The sequence below is a fragment of the Lygodium microphyllum genome, chromosome 24 (assembly GCF_053477565.2).
Source record: "Lygodium microphyllum isolate KBCC chromosome 24, Lygodium_microphyllum_v1.1.10, whole genome shotgun sequence".
NCBI lineage: Eukaryota > Viridiplantae > Streptophyta > Polypodiopsida > Schizaeales > Lygodiaceae > Lygodium > Lygodium microphyllum.
In genome coordinates, this window is record NC_141158.1 from 121,088,113 (window position 1) to 121,107,598 (window position 19,486).

General features: G+C 40.8%; 1 protein-coding gene across 3 annotated transcripts in view; it reads right to left on the bottom strand.

Moving 5' to 3' along the window:
* Nucleotides 1–6,809: 6,809 nt before the first annotated feature.
* Nucleotides 6,810–19,486, bottom strand: part of LOC148015589 (nucleobase-ascorbate transporter 12-like) — a 45,864-nt gene continuing 33,187 nt past the window's right edge. The window contains exons 7-11 of one of the 3 annotated variants that reach the window (XR_015688425.1): nucleotides 17,407–17,694; nucleotides 17,064–17,298; nucleotides 9,503–9,786; nucleotides 8,854–9,162; nucleotides 6,810–7,560 (exon numbers count right to left, since the gene is read on the bottom strand). Coding sequence is in view for 2 of the 3 variants with exons in the window: in XM_087665816.1 (XP_087521942.1) it covers nucleotides 8,941–9,162; nucleotides 9,503–9,786; nucleotides 17,064–17,298; nucleotides 17,407–17,694 (1,029 nt within the window). In the remaining variant the exon portion in view is untranslated. Of the gene's footprint in view, nucleotides 7,561–8,448; nucleotides 9,398–9,502; nucleotides 9,787–17,063; nucleotides 17,299–17,406; nucleotides 17,695–19,486 lie in introns of those variants that run through there. The other 2 variants (XM_087665816.1, XM_087665817.1) reach the window with 2 other exon arrangements.

Here is a 19,486-nt window from a genome sequence, read left to right on the forward strand (position 1 = left end):
CTTACCCTCTTGCCCCCTACCCTTTCCCCCACCTGCCCAACCCATGGCCCCCCCATGGGCCCCCCACCCCTTTCCCCTAACTACCCACCCCTTCCCCCCAACCGCCCATCTCTCTCTCTCTGTGCGTCTCTCTCTCTCTCTCCCTCTCTCTCTCTCTGTGCGTCTCTCTCTCTCTCTCCCTCTCCTCCTTCCCCTTCTCTTCCGCCGACCGCCTCCCCTCCTCCTCCCTCTCCTCCTCCATTCGCCTGCCCTCTCCTCCTCCCTTCGCCTGCCCTCTCCTCCTCCATTCGACCCCCCCCGTCCTGCCCCCCCCGCCGTCCTTCTGCTTCCCCCCCCGCCCTTCTTCTTCCCTCCTCCCCCCAGCGCTCCGACCCCCCCCCGCCCTTCTTCTCCCCTCCTCCCGCCAGCGCCGCCCCCCGCCCTTCTTCTCCCTCCTCCCCCCAGCGCTCCGACCCCCCCCCCCCCCCCGCCCTTCTTCTCCCGACCTCCCGCCAGCGCCGCCCCCCGTCCCTCTCTCCCTCCTCTACGCCTCTGGCCCCGCCCTGTATCCTCCAGCCCGCCGTTGCCCCAGAAACGCGCCAGAAACGCCAACGTCGCCGCCACCGCCGACCTCGCCTGCGTCCGCCGCCCCTCCTTCCCTCTCTTCTTCCTCCTCCTCCTCTTCCACCCCCTTAACTGCAGGTTAGTTAGTTTTTTTTTTTTCATTTAATTAATCTTAATTAATTCCCCTAACCTCAGTTAAACTAACTTCACCTTAGGTTAGTTAAACCTAACCTAGTTAACTAACCCCACCCCCTAGCTAGTTAACCCTAACCTAGTTAACCCTAACTAGGTTAGTTACTACCCCCCAACCCTAACCTAACCCCAACTTAACCTCGTTGACTAACCTAACCTAGTTGACTAACCTAGCCTAGTTGACTAACCTAGCCTAGTTGACTAACTTAACCTAGTTGACCAACCTAACTTAGTTGACTAACCTAGCCTAGTTGACTAACCTAAGCAACCTTGACTAACCTGACTTGACTTGGGCAGACTAACATGACTTACCCCCACTAACCAGACTTAACTGACTTATGCCTAACTGACTTGTCTAATTAATGTGATTTAGGTGATTTAATTAATCACTACATTAATTTTTCCTAAAAAATTCAGAAAAATTTCTAAAAATTCATTTTGCTTTTTGCCAATTTTTGTGGGAGTTTTTCCGCTGGAAATTACTCACCCTAAAATTTCTGAAAATTAAATATTTCCTAATTAATCCCCTAAATTGCCAATAACTGTAGAAAATTCATTTACAAATAGTAAAAAATTCTCAAAAAATTCTTCAAAATTCTAAACAATTCCCCTCACCTCCCTTGCTCATTTTCCATTTATTCAACCATAAATAATCACAACTTAACACAAAAAAAAACAATAATAATAATAAATAAATAAATTACTACTAACAACTAATAAAAATAAAAATAACAACCAAAATCAAAAACCAACCACAATCAAATCCACACATCCGCTAAGGTGTTGTGTTTGTTGTTTCATCAGTGGTCTTTCCTTTTCCTTTACTGGATTCACTTCTTTTGGGAGACTCTCCTGTGCGCATTTCTGCATTACATACACACCCCTTCCAGGTATTTATTTTATGTGCTTTATTTATTTTCATTTTCCCCCTTAATCACAAATTAATTGTTAAAATGAACCCTTTAATTCACCCACAGTTTCCACGCGTATTCGCGCTAAACACACATACTTTTTAATTAAAATAAACCAGCCGTTCACTTAGCACGCGCTACGTGCGCTAAAGAGGCACTTTAATTTTTTAATAAAATGAACCAGCCGTCACATGAGCACGCGCTGGCAAAAAAAGCGCTCCACATCACCTTAATTTGTAATCAATGAATTGCATTTAGAGACCCAGTCAGGAATCGAAGTCCGGGAATCGAATAACTGCACCGCTTCACCTAATAATTGGTAATTTAATTTATAATAAGGAACCGCCGTTTTCTTGCTAAGGTTTATCACCTAATAAAAATTCACCCATTTTTAATAATTAATTAAAATCAACCCTTCATTCAATTAATTCCCCCCTCACTGCACTTAATTCCCTTTTTTAATGAACCGTTTCGTGGGATGGGTATGCGCCGTCATTAACGTTATTTTCCATGGTCCAGTCTTGGTTTATCACAGATATAGTCTTGATATGTGTCGGATATGACTCAAGAGAAGACTAGAGTGAAGTGACAGTAGTGAGCTGTGAAGAGACACTGTAGTGGCTCTGGTGACCCTTCATATCAGACATACCTCTTGGGAGGGGTATCCACGACCTAAGAGTGATTATTGAGAGTAATTTTGAGAGATTGTAGTGAGGATATGAATATTGATGGAGTGAGATAGAGAGAGAGTCAGAGACAGCCAATTCTACTCAAACAGAGTGATTGTATATGAGAGATTGAGAGAAAAGACTATGAAGATATTGAAGATGAATACTATGTGATGTATTTCCATTCTAAGATGGTGTATTCCTTTGCTTTCTTTGTATGGATTTTGTGAAGATGTTGAAGAATATGGTTGATTCTATTAAAATCCGTGGGAGATCTACATGATGCTGCATGAAGATTTGTTGTGCCTGGTGTTCTTTTCTTCATTGTGATCATATGAAACATGATAAACAAGCTTGTTGATGTTACAAGATAGATTTTCTTGCAAGAGAATTCCCTTTTCCTTGGTGTTCCTCTCGGGGCTCCATCCTAAACTTGTCTTATTGTTTCAGAATTTGGTTGTGTGTATAATAAGGATGACTAAAAGAAGGATTTCTCTAGAGGGAATGGAGGAAGAGGATCTAGAGGATACATGTGATGGGAAGCTCTTTGATTTCCTCCATACAATTGGAAATTCATGCAGATTCATTTACATCAGAGATATGCTCAATATTCCCTTTGATTTGCAAGAGCTCTTGAAGGATCTTGAAGATAAATTGAAGGATTATAGGGAATCTTGTGATAGACATGTACAGGGCCTAAAGATTGAGGGATTTGTCCATTACAGTGATGTAGTCGAAGCTACCAATGCTAATAGAACAACTTTGCTAATAAGGTTTAGCCTCATTGATGAGGAATTCAAGAAGTGGGAAGCAAATTGTCGTTTTCATCAAGATCAGCAGCAATGTCTTCTTGTCCACAAGGATGTTGGATTTCTTGTATATCTTCAGCATATGGACAGTTGTTCTTTAGATACGATACAAGAGAAGAAGACAACGAATATTGCAAGTAAAGATAAAGAGGTTGAAGACAAGGATGAAATGTTTCATGAGGATGTTGAGAACCAACTTGTGCAAGGATTTGATATTGATTTGTTTAAAAGTGAGAATATTTCAAAAGTGGAAGAAAAGAAAGAGTTAAATGCAAAGATTGAAAAAGTCCTCTTGATTGTGTCCCAACATTTCCCAGTTACCTCAACAACAAAAAGAGATATGTATTGCTAAATTATATTCAACACATTTTTTATCTCAAAGAATATTACTGCTTAGCAATCCTTGTAACATGGGGCCAAAATGATAAGAATTTTATAAGTCACAAACATGAATTGCTAGCAAGTCTTGATGTTGAGGGAGAGAATTTCAAGACAGCTTTGTAGCCTTACATTTAGGTATTAATTAGATCATGAAATATGAAAAGAATGGGCTACCTACAAAGAAATTCTTATAAATTCAATATAAGACTTGGTATTGATAACATGGGGTAAAGAGAAACTGAAGTGTCCATCAAAGGAGAAACCAAAAGGTTTAATAAATATTTATGATGATAGCCTTCTTTAAGAAGATGAAAACCCTAAGGTATGGAAGATAATTTTAAGATATCCATTGTAGTTTATATTAGAGTTTGTCATGCATTATAGGCAAATATCATTGGATATTTATCTATTGATATCTTACACTATTATGGTTTATTGTGCAGATAGAAATTGAAGATGCAAACAACTTTCTTGGAAGAGCCCAAGGTTCAAGGCCATTGAAGCTTGGCAAAAGTCAAGGCCTTGGTTATTATATTGGAAGCTTAAATAATCAAACAGTTGCAATTCATCACAGCAGGTTGTTAAGCTCTTCAAGCCTGTCATGGCTTTGAAAGTTATCTCCAAGGTAATTGGATCCCAAGTTTTCAATAGATGATCAAATAAGATAATTTTGGTGGAGAAGGAAGAAGTTATAAGATTTTTTGGCTTCATGTCTGAATATAGTGGTTCTAGGGTAGAATACTTTGGAGTTTTAGCTCCTATTTGCTCTCCCATGTAGAAGATGCCAAGAATTTGAAGCTCCTTCCAAGCTTTAGGAAACAAGAGTTCTTGAAATATAAAGGTCTCATTGAGTGGGATGAAATAAAAGATTCCTCTAAAGGCCCTAGTGAGTTGCTTGAAACTAGAGACTCTTTTGCACAACAGAGTTGGACTAAAAGATATCAAAGGTTTCTTGAAACCCATGTTTTTCCATCTCTTGTCTAGTTTACAACCATTCTGAAAATCTTTGCTTTGCACAAGAATTTAAATATCCTTCTTTTCTACTTTCAATAACAGTTTGTCTAGTCCTTGCCAAAGATGATGCACTACATGATGTAGTTGTGTCTTTGAGCTTGAATTTGTGCCAAATTTGTCTATAGAACCATTGGAAGACCTTTAATATTTATTTTTTTTGTACCTTCCACCTACATGTCTTATGTATCTAAAGTATTTTTTCCTTACTTGATAATGTGATTTTTTCATATATTGGGTTGACCAAATAGATAGAAATTCATACTTCTTGATAAAATATGAAGCATGGTTTTATAAAATATATTGCATAGTTAACAAATAAAGAAAGTTAATAAAAACAAAAACTTATATGAGTCAAACAATGAAGAGACATACATATGCAAACTTTCTATCATATAGTGAGTGAAGTGTTGATCACACCAAGCTTCTGTCATTGCCTTTTTATAAAAGTTCAATTGGTTTTTAAAGTCTTTGAGATCATCATCATTCCATTCAGTTAAGGTAATGCAAACCCTCTCTAATTTTGTGCATTTCAAAATCTCAATTTCATCAAGTTTAACCACAAATCTAGCCACTTCTTGTGCCTCTTCTAATGACAAGTCATAGAATCTGATCATTAAACATTGTAGGATAGGCAAGTCAAGGAAAATATTATTAAATTCATTGAATACAACTTCATTTTTCCTATGCTTGAAGGTAGCCTTAATATGGAAAGGCTTACCCAGAATCTCCATCACTTTGTTATTCACTCTCTATTTGATAGTTCTCACTACATATGGCCTTGAAAGTATATAATTATGTACTTATCCTTGCTTCACATTTGATTGTAAAAGCTGAAAAAGTTGCATATAAACATCTCACTTGATACCAATACTATCTAGTGTCTTTTGCACTAACTCAGTATCCAAAGAATGATCCTTTATATATGACTCCAAGCACTGTTTCTTTGCCTTTTTAAATTTCTTCTTCTCCAAAATATCTTTCGAAACTATTGAAAGCATAAGACCATAATAAAACTAAGATGTTTTTAAAGAATCTCTTTTACTTGCATTTCATTGAAAAAGAGACTTGAATAAAATTAACATCACAAATCAATACAATTAATTATAAGCATAGCTATATTTAATATTTTTAAAGTAAAAAAATATGTACCTTGTTGCTTGGATTCTTTTACTACAACCATCTCGTTTGAGACAATCAATATTTTTAAGAGCCCTTTGTCAGTTTTGAATGCCTAAAATAGTTTGCTTTCGTTGATAAGATTTGATGCATTTTTCAACAAATAAGTCCTCTATTGACATCCCTTTAGCTTCTACAATAACTCATTGCTATGTTTTGATAAAAGATAGTTCTCCGATCTAAGAGCATCCTTTTCTACAACCAAGTTAAATGTATAACCTAGAAACCCATTATAACCATCACCAATGAACCTTATCAATCAATAACTATTATAGAAAGGCAGAGTGCTATTTTTGCTAGGATCTTTGGGATACATGCCATCTAACCAAAGATCAAGATTCTTCTTTTCTTTAAACCTAAGCATATGTTTCATAAACTCTGTAATAGTAATGGGTTTTGTTCTCTTCCTTATTGGTTCATACTCACTATCCAACTCAATATGAAGATGATAGAGAGATCTTTTTAGAGCTAGAAAAATCATTGGATGGCTAATCCATAGGTAAACATGTGATTAGAATATTGGATTGAAAAACTATGTGAATTAAAAACAATAAGGAAAAGAAAGAAGAAACTAATAAGGAGGAAAAAGAAACAAGTGAGTGAGAATGAAAAAAAGTAATCAAACATCGAACAAAATTTAAATTGAATATTAGTTTTCATCATAATGAAAATGAGTAAGATTTTCATTGTGACAACCTTTGTCACCTTTATGACGGCCTAGATTTCTAGGTTTAATATGACCACGAGAATATTACGACAATGACTTATTAACGATTTTTCATGTATATACTTACCAAAATATATAAGTTTTTAAACATCTAAAAAACTATTTTATTTTCTAAAATATTCTCTCTCTAGGATTGCTTACAATGCATTTTCAAGATCTCAAAACTCTCCTCATGTTATGTAACATTAATTAATATACATAATGTTAATGATTTTAATAACAATATGTAACCTTAATGTAATACCAACATTGAATATGACACATTATGAGAGTATTTTGTGCACGTGTGTGTGTGTTGTGTGTGTGTGTGTGTGTGTGTGTGTGTGTGTGTGTGTGTGTGTGTGTAAACATCCTTTTAAACACCAAAAATCCACATAAGACAAAGAAATACAATGCAAAGTTTTTAATTACACTTCCAAGATCCATTGGCACAAAAGGAAACCCATGCCAAGATGCCATTTGCACCAAAAAAAAACCAACTCTAAAGTTGTCAAATATACTAACACATCATGACCCAATGTTTAGGCTTTCTGAACTCCCATTTGATGACTTTACCACCTTAATTAACTTCCCATTTTTCCTAAAAATAACTTGGATCTTAAGCTTTTGAACTCCTCTATTATGACTTTCCCAACTCAACAAACTACTCACTTAGCCTCCTTTCTACGAAAAAGATGGTGTTTATTATACCTTGTTGATTTACCTTCTTTGCTTCAATTTTTATCCATACTTGTTGATCTACCTCCTTCCTTGTTTCAATTTCCTTTTGTACTTCATCCTATAATTTGGTTATGATTTTCTTGACTTGATCTTCAATCATTGTATTGATTATAGCCATTTATGTTGCTAGCTTCCGCTTTAGTTTCACCAAGCGCATAAGCACTTTGGCAAGTGAACCTTTTAAAATCATATTGTCTACTTCTAAGTTATTAACACAGTGATATAAATACTCCTTCCAAGAGCTCAGCTCTCAATTTGGCTTGGGTGATGATGGCAAGACTATTGAGAAAGTCTTTAGGTTCATCTTGTTGTTAGGGCAAGAGCTTCAGCTTATCCCTCACTCCTAGGTGTTGCTTGCACTTTAGCATGGAGGTGATGAAGATTAAAACCCAACCAACTCCATATGGGCATGCCTTTATCTAAAAGACAAAAAAGAATGAATGAATAGAATGAATGAATGAGTGGAGTCCATCAAAACACAAAAAAAAAAAGCATAAAAGCTGAAAACACAACAATAGAACTATTACTACCGAGCTAGTTTGCCAAACTGAGAACACAACTGAAAAGCTAGTTGGCTGGAGTGGAAGAGAGAGAGATGCTCTCTCTCTCTCTCTCTCTCTCTCTCTCTCTCTCTCTCTCTCTCTCATGGGGGTAGAATGGTTAGTGGAATAGTTTCCAAATTTTCAAGTCCATCAAGGGTCAAGTCTTGGATTTGTGGTATATGTCTTTTAAGGCATCTTGGGATTGTCCCTACCACATTAAAGTTACTCTTTTTCCTGTAAAGAACCTTAAATTGAATGAGAATTTTTGTGCCATGCCTTCTAGCCAACCAAAGAAAATATTGTAAGTGAAAAGGTTGCCAAAACACATCGCACAAATATCATGCAAGGGGGACGAGTGCAACAAGTAATATGCGACCATGGAGCAGCCCCTTTTTTTTTGTGAAGAAGCTTAAATTTAACAAGAATTTCTACACCATACTTTCTAGCCAACCAAAGAAAATATCATAAGTGAAAAGGCCACCAAAGCATGGCGTACAAATATCATGTAATATGCGACCATGGAGCAACCTTTTCAACGAGGGCCCAGACAATCGGAATTTTGGGGGAAATTTGCCATAACAATATTCTTCGAATGCAGGCCACATGGCCACACATACCCAAAGCCTTTTATTTAAAACCTCTCTCTCTCTCTCTCAAGTCGGCTAAGTTCTCAAATGGAGTCAACCAAGTTACACCCACATGCGTGCGCATGCGCTCTCTCTCTCTCTCTCTCTCTCTCTCTCTCTGTGGATTGGGCGATATTCATATCAAAATCAAAACCATTTTTGACCCAAAAAGACAACCTTGCACAAGAGTATCCGTAACATTAAATATCTATCGATGTAATTTGAGAGTTGTATGTCCATGTCCTTTATTGTGCATGCTATCCTAGCTCTCTCAGAATCTGCTATCTTTGTGCCGAAAGAATCAAAGAATTCAGTAGAATGCTTCTATGCTGAGAGGAGCACCATCTTTTTCCAGGTCCCCAACAAGCTCAGCTCAGTCCCCCAATCAAATGGCCTTCGCGCTGAGCTGAGCTCAGCCTCTGCCTCCCCTTATCCCCAGCCTTAAAGAAAATTAGCTCAGTTCCCCTAACAACATTGGCTTAAACAAGAACTCGGCTTAGCCTCCCCTTATCTCACTCCAATATGCGTAGTCTTCTGCACATACCAGTGTGGAACTAGGTGAACATTCCTCGGCATGATCAGAGCTGGTGTGGAAATGGGTAATCATCTTCAGCGTGATCTCAGGGCCTACTCATAAACCAACCCATCTTGCCCAGGTGAAGTATTTTGCTAATTTGGTTGGCAGTGAGTAGTCTTTCACAACTGCAAGCTCACGTCTCGCTGTTGTTGGCTTTGTCCAAACATACGTGCCTCTCTCATGCTGACTTCCTGGAACAGTATTGTCGAGAACAAACGCCACTAGAAATGCAGTGGCCATGTTCATGGACAGGGTTGTGTTGAGGAAAAAGTCGAGCTGCAGGAGGACAAACAACTGTTAGATTTCTGTCCCGGTGATCATTAGATCTTTTCATTGTCTTCTCCCTTTTCCCATTCTTTTTCCTCCTTGCTACCCCTGTCCCCACACTCTCTTCTTTTCCACCTCCCCTCCCTCACACCTAGTCACTCTTGCAAGTGCACCTGCACACAATGATCACACATACACCACACGTGCAGTGCACACCACAACCCACACCCGCAACTGCCCATGCCTGTAAAATGCACGTGCACAAAATCAATGAGAATAAACCCTTGCTGATAGAACAAAGAAAATTTCAACACTAGCTAGCCTTTTATTCTTGCGATGGATTACTTACCCCTTCGAAACCTGTTCGAACTGGACCATGTGCAGCGACCGTGTATGGTTGTAAATAGCTCGCTAAAATTGCAGACCTTGGACCCGTGGCATAATGCTGAAAGTATGCAGGAATAGACAAAGACAGAAAAAGAGAGGACCCCACGATGATAACATTCCGTGAGCTTCCAGTTTCACTGTATCGCAAGTTGGATAAACCAAGGGCTGTAAGTATTGTCCACATGACACATAGCAGGGCAGCAACTAGCACTTGAGGTATCGTTGCAATGAATGCACCAATTTTACCTGCCCACAACATAAGACATGTCTCATACAACTTCTACCAGACTAAATGAGAAATAAGATGATCTCAAGCCATATTGAAATAGCACAACAGACAATAGTTAATCCAAAAGTGAATGGGTACCTGTTTTTAAAGAACTGTTTGTGCATTTTGAAAGATCTTAGGACAAATGTTACAGAAGTACACATTGTACACATGCAGGTTAGTATCATGGTACACAGGCTAGTATCGGGCACTTGTCTTGATGGCTTGCACTTATTCAAGAGTGGGAAAGAAGCCCGTAGGATCTCAACCTATGTTGCCAAAACAAATCAATATACTGCCTCTGTCATACCACTGCCTGCTTCAGCAGCTGCCTCCACTACTGCCGTCTCTACCCAGTCCTCACTGCTGCTGCTGCTCCATCCCCCTGCAAAACTGCCTGCCTGCCCCACAAGCAACCTCCCCATTACACCCGCCTGCCACTGCCACAGTCCCCTTTTTGGCCCTTTCTTACTGCTACTTCACCCCTGCTGCCTCTCTGCCACCCTTCAGCCAGCTGTGCACCTGTGGTATCACCTTGCCACACTACTGTACCTCACACCTTGCCACCCCTCTGCCGAGCTGTATTTGTGCTGCTCTCTCCCTCTGTAACAACCTGAAACTCCACATTTTTGCCATTTCACAGTTTCCACTCCTGTTTCTATGACTCATTGCATTTCCAGTCCACCTTTCTCATTCCTATAGTTACTGGAAACTCCAAAAACTCCAATTTTTTGTCGTCCCCGTTCCCATTTCTGTCTCCGTTCCTCTTTTCATTCCCCCATTTCTATAATCCAGGCATTCCCTTGCTACACCTAGCTTTTTCCATAGGAATTCTACTGTTGATGTTCATGAGAGTTGTGCCTGATGGGGCTTCTTCAATCAGAGTTCTACCATTGTGGACCTTGGTCCTACATCAGAGTTACTGAGTAATATCGTTCTAGGCCTTGCTTGTACATGAGAAATGCAGCTCATTCGTAGTTCCCACTTCCATTGGAGGTGGAAATATTCACAATTACAACCTTTAACCAACCTTTTCTATATCACTTGTTACCAAGATATATTGGCTCAATTATTCAAATTAATTCAATGCTCATGTACTTTGAAAGGCAATTTGTATTATTTGAGTGTTTCAAAATACGATGTTGGCCAATGACTAGAATGCCCTATAATTATACTTGGGTTGTCATTGACGAGATGCCCACGAGAAATTAAAAGTTTAGCCGAGCGGTTAGATTAACTAGAAAGCTCAGATAACTAAGACTTTTATACTCTGGTAGTCACATTGACTAGAATCCCATAATAGGTGGTTTCAAAAAGTGAAACCAAATACTCATGATCAAAGAAACAAACCATGAACCAGTGTACCTGTATAATGAAGCTCTCCAAGCCAACTAACATTGCATGTTGCTACTTGGAGTGACATCCTACTACATGAAGGACTACATTTCACTCTTTTCACCACTCCCCACAAGTTGCTGCCCTTCCTTTCAAGGCCTTTGCCCTAGAGGACTCTACAGAGATGATGGTGCACTTCATAAGTCAAAACAACATAGTGATCTTCCTCTCTCCTCCTTCCACACATGTAGCTGCCCATCTTCACAATTAAGCTTCAAGAGAGTACAATCATCTTGAGCCCCTTTAGTATCATGACTCCTTGGCTGTAGAGTGACTAGTCTTTCTGTGCACTAACTTGGGCATGATGAGGGTCATGCCTAGTATGGGTAGTCCTAAGTAGGTAAACACTTATCCATAGATGATAAGTCAACTTGTTGTTTTCAACTTCATGCTTTACAATTTAGTACTTGCAATCTTTACATGCATTATGTAGATGAATGTTGAAGTCTTTGAGTTGACAAGCGACAATATTGCAAGTGTATATCAAAAGGTTAATGAGGAGTTAATCTTTGCAAAGCTCTATCAAGAGCTAATGGCGACTAACACTCGCGGTTACCATGCTCATCGATAAGGAGTTCAAGTAGATAGCAGCAAGGGCTTGGTCATTCGATGCACCTCATACAATGCCAAGGGGTGGTTCGAACGGTTTGCAAATATATGTGAGGAAAAGCTCTAGTAGCTCTAATCCCATGCCTCATAATGACATTCCCCTCTTGCCTAGACAGCCATTACTTAGGGGCTTTTGATGATGATGGTAAACCTCATCAATGAGGACGGGTATGAGAGTATCTCACCATCCGATTCCGAGAAGTCATCTTCAAACTCTCTTGATGAGCACTCTTATGATGATGATGATGATACCTCATCTTGGGCCTCTCTCTTTTTTGTATCTACTCCTATTTTATATCCATGTAAAAAGTATGTGCATTTGGTTGAGTTTTCTTAAAATAACATTGGTACTCATCTACAAGAAATACACCTTTTGGAGTTGTTTATGCTTAAGTAGTTTCTCCCACCTTTTCGAGAAGAAAATATGAAACCTTTGTTGCTTGTCAAAGATCACACTAGCATTTGAGAAGATTAAGCAAGATATTGCTAGAACACAAGAAAAGTAAAAGAAACAACCGGACAATCATGGGCACCAAACAAAGCTGAAAAATGGTGATTGGGTGTGAGTAAAGTCTGAGAAGGCTGGACTCAAGATGCATTCTCAAAAAGAAAAGTAACATCACAAGAATAATGTGTGAGAGTGCGCAACGGAAGAAGAAACACGAACACAGAGGGGGAGAGAGAGAGAGAGAGAGAGAGAGAGAGAGAGAGAGAGCAGAAAATGAAGGAAGAAAATCTGCACTGACTGTAATGAATGCTGAATACAAAATTGTGGACTGATCAATCCCTGCACACAGCCCGAAGCGTCAGTGAGGACACCAGATCAGGCTGATGATGACGGCAGCACCGAAGACGGAGGAAGATGACGGAGTTGGAGTGTGCACCTGCCAAGGAATGAGGGAAGATGATAATACAACTAACTACCAAGTGGGAAATGGCTATAAATAGCCAAAAAACCCAAAAACTGGCCAACCTGAAATTTGAGGCCATAAATATGTCCGACCAACATTTAATGCTGGTAAAAATGCCAAGAATGCTCAGAAAAATCCCGAAAAGGGTGGACAATGTCCGCAGGTGAGGCAAGCTGAAGAATGCAGAAACTGCCCCGGGAAATGCACATAAAATCCCGACTGGAGGAGAAAATGCACTGAAATGCAATAAACTGAGTGCTCTAGAATGAGCTACCTCCTCCGTCAAAACAAGTGATAGACAAGTCAGAGCTCCTAAAGTCCTCGTCTGACTCAAACTGAGGCTCACAGGCAGGAGATGACAAGGCATGACAAACATGACTGCTAACAAGGGAGAAACGGATCCTGGGGTGGCAAGGGGAATGCCAAGGTCGATGAAGTCTGTCGATGAAGATTGCCGATAAAGAAACTCCTCGCGATCCTGGGAAGCCCCCTCTAAAACAATAGGAGCCAAGAAATCCACAGCCGCATCACCGAGATCGTCCCCCTCAGAAAGGGATGGGGGATACAAGGGAACCACCGGAGGAGAGAGTGGGGGATGGGAAGGAACCTGTGGAAAAGAGGGTGCACAAGTGGAAACGGTTGTAGCAATAGACAACTGCCTCGGAGGTCCTTGCATAAGAGAAGGGGAATGGAGCCTATAAAGCCCACTCTCCTGCCAACCTGCCGCAATAACAACCCCTGTAGAAGAATCCTCAATACAAACGGCCTGCTCAGTGAAGACAACCGGGGTACCAAGCCTAGTAAGGCCATAGACTGAGAGGAGTGGAAAGCCCAAGTCAGGAACATAAAGAGCCTGGGAAAGGGAGCTCGACGCGCGGTCGGGAAATAAAGGCAAAGTGCCAACACCACAAATAGGCACCGAAACAATGTCACCAACAATGACTAAACCCTCAGAAGGGCATAGATCCTGCAACAAATCACCTCGCAGAGTCATATGACTAGAAGCTCCACTATCAGCCAACCAAGGCCTCTCAGAAGATGAGGCAACCATTGAAGAAGGCTCCTCCAAGTCAACAATATGAAGGAACACTAACTCGTGGGTAACCGCTGGAGTAGAGGTAAAAGGCTCAAATGCTTTAGCTCCATCCTTCACGCCTGGACGAAGGTGAGGGTACTTCTTCCAACATTTCTCCTCTGGATGTGTCCCCTTCCCATAGTATGGGCATTTAGGCTTCTCCGAGTCGGAGTCAAAACCTGAAGAACTCTCCTATCTTTTAGCCTGTGACATTCCTTTCTTCTATGTCCCCCCTCTTGAACCTGCAACAAAAGCTTTGATGGAGGTGGATCTACTGGCTACCTCTTTGGCGCGCTCGTCGTGCTCCAAAACAAGCGGGGCAAGCTCCTCCCATAGAAGCTTCTCACAGGTCCTCGATGTAAGAAGGCTGGTGTAGAAGACATCAAAACGGGGAGATGGCAGCTGACTCAAAAGAATCATGGCCATATCCTCGGAAGAGATCATCCTGTCAAGGGACACAAGCTCATTCCTCATGTCCTCCAACCTGTTGATATGATCCTTCATGGAAGAAGAATCATCAACAACAAGCATCCGTAATTTCTTCTCGAGAGTAATCCGATGGGCTTTCTTCTAATGGTACAAAGAAGCAAGCTTTGTCCACACTTCCGCTGCTTTCCGCAACCTGCGCACATGCACTAGGACAGAATCCTGTAAGCTCATAAAGAGGAAAGATCGAGCTCGTGAGTTAAGCCGATCCCATAAGGCCGCACGATCCATCGATGATCCAACGGTGGGATCCTCCACTGGACGGGAAATAGGGTGGATAACAAACTCCCAAAGATCGAAGGTATCAAGGATACACTCCACCTTACACGACCAAAGCGAATAGTTGGAACCATCAAGCCGGTCTTCTTTGGGCAAAGAAGGGAGTACGAGCACCTGTATAGAGAGTGCCATGGAAGGCATATGAAGGCCAGCAAAACGAGCCTTCTGTGAAACATGGAGAGAACGGGGAATAGAGGGATCTCGGTCAAATGGGCTAGGTGACCTCCGGTCGTCACGTGAACTAGTACGAAAGTCTCTCCGTCTCTCAAAGGAAGGAATAGAGACCTCATTCTCTGAATCAACAAAGAACTGGTGATAAGACATCTTCGTATATATCTGCAATCACCAAACAATCTGCAACCAACAGACAGTCAAGATGGAACCGCCTATGTCAGAAAAGACCCAAAAGATGTTGTCGCCTGCAAGAGGAGAGAAATAATGCTGCCGCCTCAAGAAAAAAAAAACTGTCGCCTATCCTCCATATGATGACGCCTTCTCCTCTGCTGATGTTGACCACCTCCTGTTGGCTGCGTTTAATGCAAACCCAGGCTGCAAACACCTAGAAAACTGTCGCCTACTCCTCCTGATGCTGCAAAACAACAAAATGCAGGTATGGAAGGCTGTGTTTCAGCCTGGACAGCGCCGCCAAGGGCTGGAAAGGAGGGAAGAAAGGCTGCACTTGATGGTGTCCTCCTCTGCAATGGAAGCTCTCCTCTGTGCTCTCAGTTAGGCGATGATACCATGTGAGAGTGCGCAACGGAAGAAGACGAACACAGAGGGGGAGAGAGAGAGAGAGAGAAAGCAGAAAATGAAGGAAGAAAATCTGCACTGACTGTAATGAATGCTGAATACAAAACTGTGGACTAATCAGTCCCTGCACGCAGCCCGAAGCGTTAGTGAGAGCACCAGATCAGGCTGGTGATGACGGCAGCACCGAAGACGGAGGAAGATGACGGAGTCGGAGTGTGCACCTGCCAAGGAATGAGGGAAGATGATAATACAACTAACTGCCAAGTGGGAAATGGCTATAAATAGCCAAAAAACCCAAGAACTGGCCGACCTGAAATTTGAGGCCATAAATATGTCCGACCAGCATTTAATGCTGATCCGACCAGCATTTAATGCTGGTAAAAATGCCAGAAATGCTCAAAAAAATCCCGGAAAGGGTGGACAATGTCCGACAGGTGAGGCAGGTTGAAGAATGCAAAAAACTGCCCCGGAAAATGCACATAAAATCCCGACTGGAGGAGAAAATGCACTGAAATGCAATAAACTGAGTGCTCTAGAATGAGCTACCTCCTCCGTCAAAACAAGTGATAGACAAGTCAGAGCTCCTAAAGTCCTCGTCTGACTCAAACTGAGGCTCACAGGTAGGAGATGACAAGGCATGACAAACATGACTGCTAACATAATGGACCTTTTTAGATAATTGATAGGATCCATGATAATGCTTTCTGTATGGATCTGTTGAAACCTTCAAGGATACGCCTCTGATTGAGCCAAGTCCACCTGAGGTGAAAGAGCTTGAAGAGATTTTGCAGCCAGATAATCTTGGCATGCACAAAAATTCCAAAGGATTTTGTTGAAACCTTTAAGGGTACACCTCCGAATGAGCGAATGAGATCAACTTGAGCCTTGGGGTCAAAGAGATTGCAGCCAGAGAGAATTTTGGTGACAAAAAAAGAACCTGCATAGTGGATGTATCACTTGCAGATGGTCAAGTTTTGAGATGGATTATCTTGATGTATTGCAGCCATCTTAAATCCCTTTGTGGTGTTGCTAGTCTACTCATGTATGATCTGTAACAAGTCACAAGATGCATTCTCAAAGAGTTGCCTATGCCAAAATACCCATGAACTCCTCACTGTACTTGCACTCTTGTGCTTGTGTGACTTTCATTTTTAGTTTATATGCACTTGCTAGTTTTTCTTTTGAGACTATTTTTGATAACTCGATACTTAGGGCTGGCCCCTCAAAGGAGCTAGTTCAGGTGTATGATGCATTAATATAACGAGTTAGTGTCATGTACTGGCATAAAGTAATTCGTGTCATTGATATGACTCAGAATGTGAATGCAAAACTCATCTAATCACTAGATGATAGCTTTCAAGACCAGCGGGTGGGGAAGTTAGCAGGCAATATCCTGTACATACACAGATTGAAACACTCAGCGTAAAAGATAAAACACATGGGGAAACCTGGCAGAGACTGGCAAGCCAGGGATTGTTCCCAGTGGCAGAACATGCATGCTGCCTGTGCTTTTGTTGTCAATCTGCATGAGACAGAAAGCTGTCAAGCTGCAGACCTTATGTAGCTACGGAATTGTCAAAACTATAGAAAGCTGTCTCCTGTCTGTACATGTAGAAACACTTTCCTAATCCTCAATTTAACCAGTATCTCCTTTATTAAATTTCTACACCCCAGACCTCTTCAACCATGACATAGATAATGACAACCACCAAAGTGGCAAATAAGAAATAAATCAAACGAATTTGCTTACCAACAACAGACATCATAATAAGTACACAGGCACCAAACTCAATAGCTCGACGACTTCCCATCTTTGTGACTGCAATAGTGTGGACGTTTTCTGTCAGAGTAGTTGCACCTGTGCCAATACCCCAAAGACCAGCCAAAATACTGGTCAAACCCTCCAGCCCAATAGCTCTGCTAACAATCCCTGGAGTTGGAGGCCTGGCAGCCACAAGTAATGATGAAGCATGATATGTGCCAACCTAGGATCCACAAATGTTTGGTAATATTAAAGCTCCAGCCATTATTAGATTGATAAAGACAACGAGAATCATTTAAACAGTAAGAAAATAACAGGATCCAAACTATACCGAGTCTATAGATGCTACAACTGATGCAACCACCATCACAGCCACAGTCTTCCAATGAAAGGTTGGAATACCCCATTGGAATGGGTAAGGAAACCTGAACCATGCTGCTGTTCTAAATGCATCCGACATGTCTGTGCGGCAATGTATCATGGTGAGAACATGTTTCCTGCAGCTTTCTGATATGATATTGGAGCTGGGCACATTGGCATTGCAACCTTTGTAATTATAAGCACCAGCTGCTGTGAGAAGAAAAGCATATGCCCAAACAATAGCTAGACCAAGAGGTACCTGAAAAGTTTAGCTAATATCAGCACACAAGCCGAGTTTCCCCATAAGACGACAGCCAAAGGGAAAAGAGCTTTTTGAACAAATGTTTAAAACGTCATCACAAAAAGCAAGTTATATAATCCACCAAAAATGTTCTTAAGCATACAAAAAAAGTGGGTACTATACCAATTATAGTCTGTATAAAGGCTACAACAAACTGAACACCTTTCAAATTAACATATTAGTTGAATTCTCAAACCACTACCTTTTTTGACCATGAGTGAAGCCTTTAAATAATTTTCTGACCCTATGACTTGAGCTAAGTTATATAAGTAAAAGCATCCAGCTTAAAAGACGTGCGAGAATCTGTCATAACACAACAAAAACAGAATTTGTATCCTTTCTACTATTTCGCATATTTAATTGTTTATTTAATTTGTTTCCTTTGCACTTCCTTGATATAAAGAAAAGTACATTAGAGCTGTGTGAGAAAACAGGATCAGCAATGGTGGAGATAGAAACGAGACATTGACACTGAGTGAGCTGAAGCAAGAGAGTAGAGTGTACTTGCTGAACTGAAAGATAGAGTGAAAGTACAACCCTAGTTTAGGTCTAACTAGCCTTCCACCAACTAACTAGAGTTAGGCTTACTCTAGTTCCTAGTTGAAATACATTGGGCACTGCCCAAAATTACCAAATTCTAACACCCCTCTACAATGCCAATGTCATGAAGTACAAGGATGATTGATCACCAAAGGCTAATAAAATCAAGGACTTTCGAAAAGCCTCAAACTTCTCACATGGTAATACTTTGGTGAGAATGTATGCAACACTTTTGTGCATGGGTGCATACATCAAGTTGATCTCTCCTGCATAGCATCTCTCTCTGACATAATGGTAATGCACCTCAATGTGTTTCATCCGAGAAACATAAGATTTCATGCTACTGCAATAGCACTTTGATTGTCAGAAAGAATGGGTGTAGGACCCTCCAATGGTAAATGTAGATCAGCCAACGATCTGCACAACCTACACATTCTACTATTGGTGTGAAGGCTGCCTTGTACTCAGCCTCACAAGACAAGGTAGCCACTATAAGCAATTTCTTGCTTAGCCATAAAATGCATAAACAGCCCAACAAGAAACAATGTCCACTAATAGACTACCCAGTGTCTACATCACTAGCCCAATCTAAATCATTGTAAGCCTATAAGTGCAAGTCTCTCCCCGAGAAATAATAATACATTTGACTGAATATCTTGCAAGTATTTGAAGATCCGCTTAACAACTTAACAATGTAAGGTCCGAGGGCTATGCATATATCCGCTCACATAAGATACTACATACTAAATGTCAGGACGTGTTGCAAAGGTAAATAAGACAAATGGCTGTAAATTGCGACATCATGCATCTCTTCACTATCATGCATAGACAAATTTAAGCCTAGCTCCATAGGAGTGGACATAGGTTTGCAATCTTGCATATTAAACCTATGTAACAGCTTATCCACATACTGTGGCTCTAGCATGATGATACCATGCTGATTTTGGGTGAATTGAATCTCCAAATAACAATATAGACAACCCATATCTCACATAGCAAATGCATGTTTTAATTTAGCCTTTAAATCTGCAATTTTTCCCTCTCTAGGTCCAATGAGTAGCATGTCATCCAGATAAAGAATGATAATCAACAAGTCCCCCCCTCCCCCCTCATTCTTAATGTATAGAGTGGAAACAGTTAAACTATTTTCGCACCCTTTGATGGCCAAATATACATTAATTTTGAGTATCACACATGAGGAGCTTGTTTA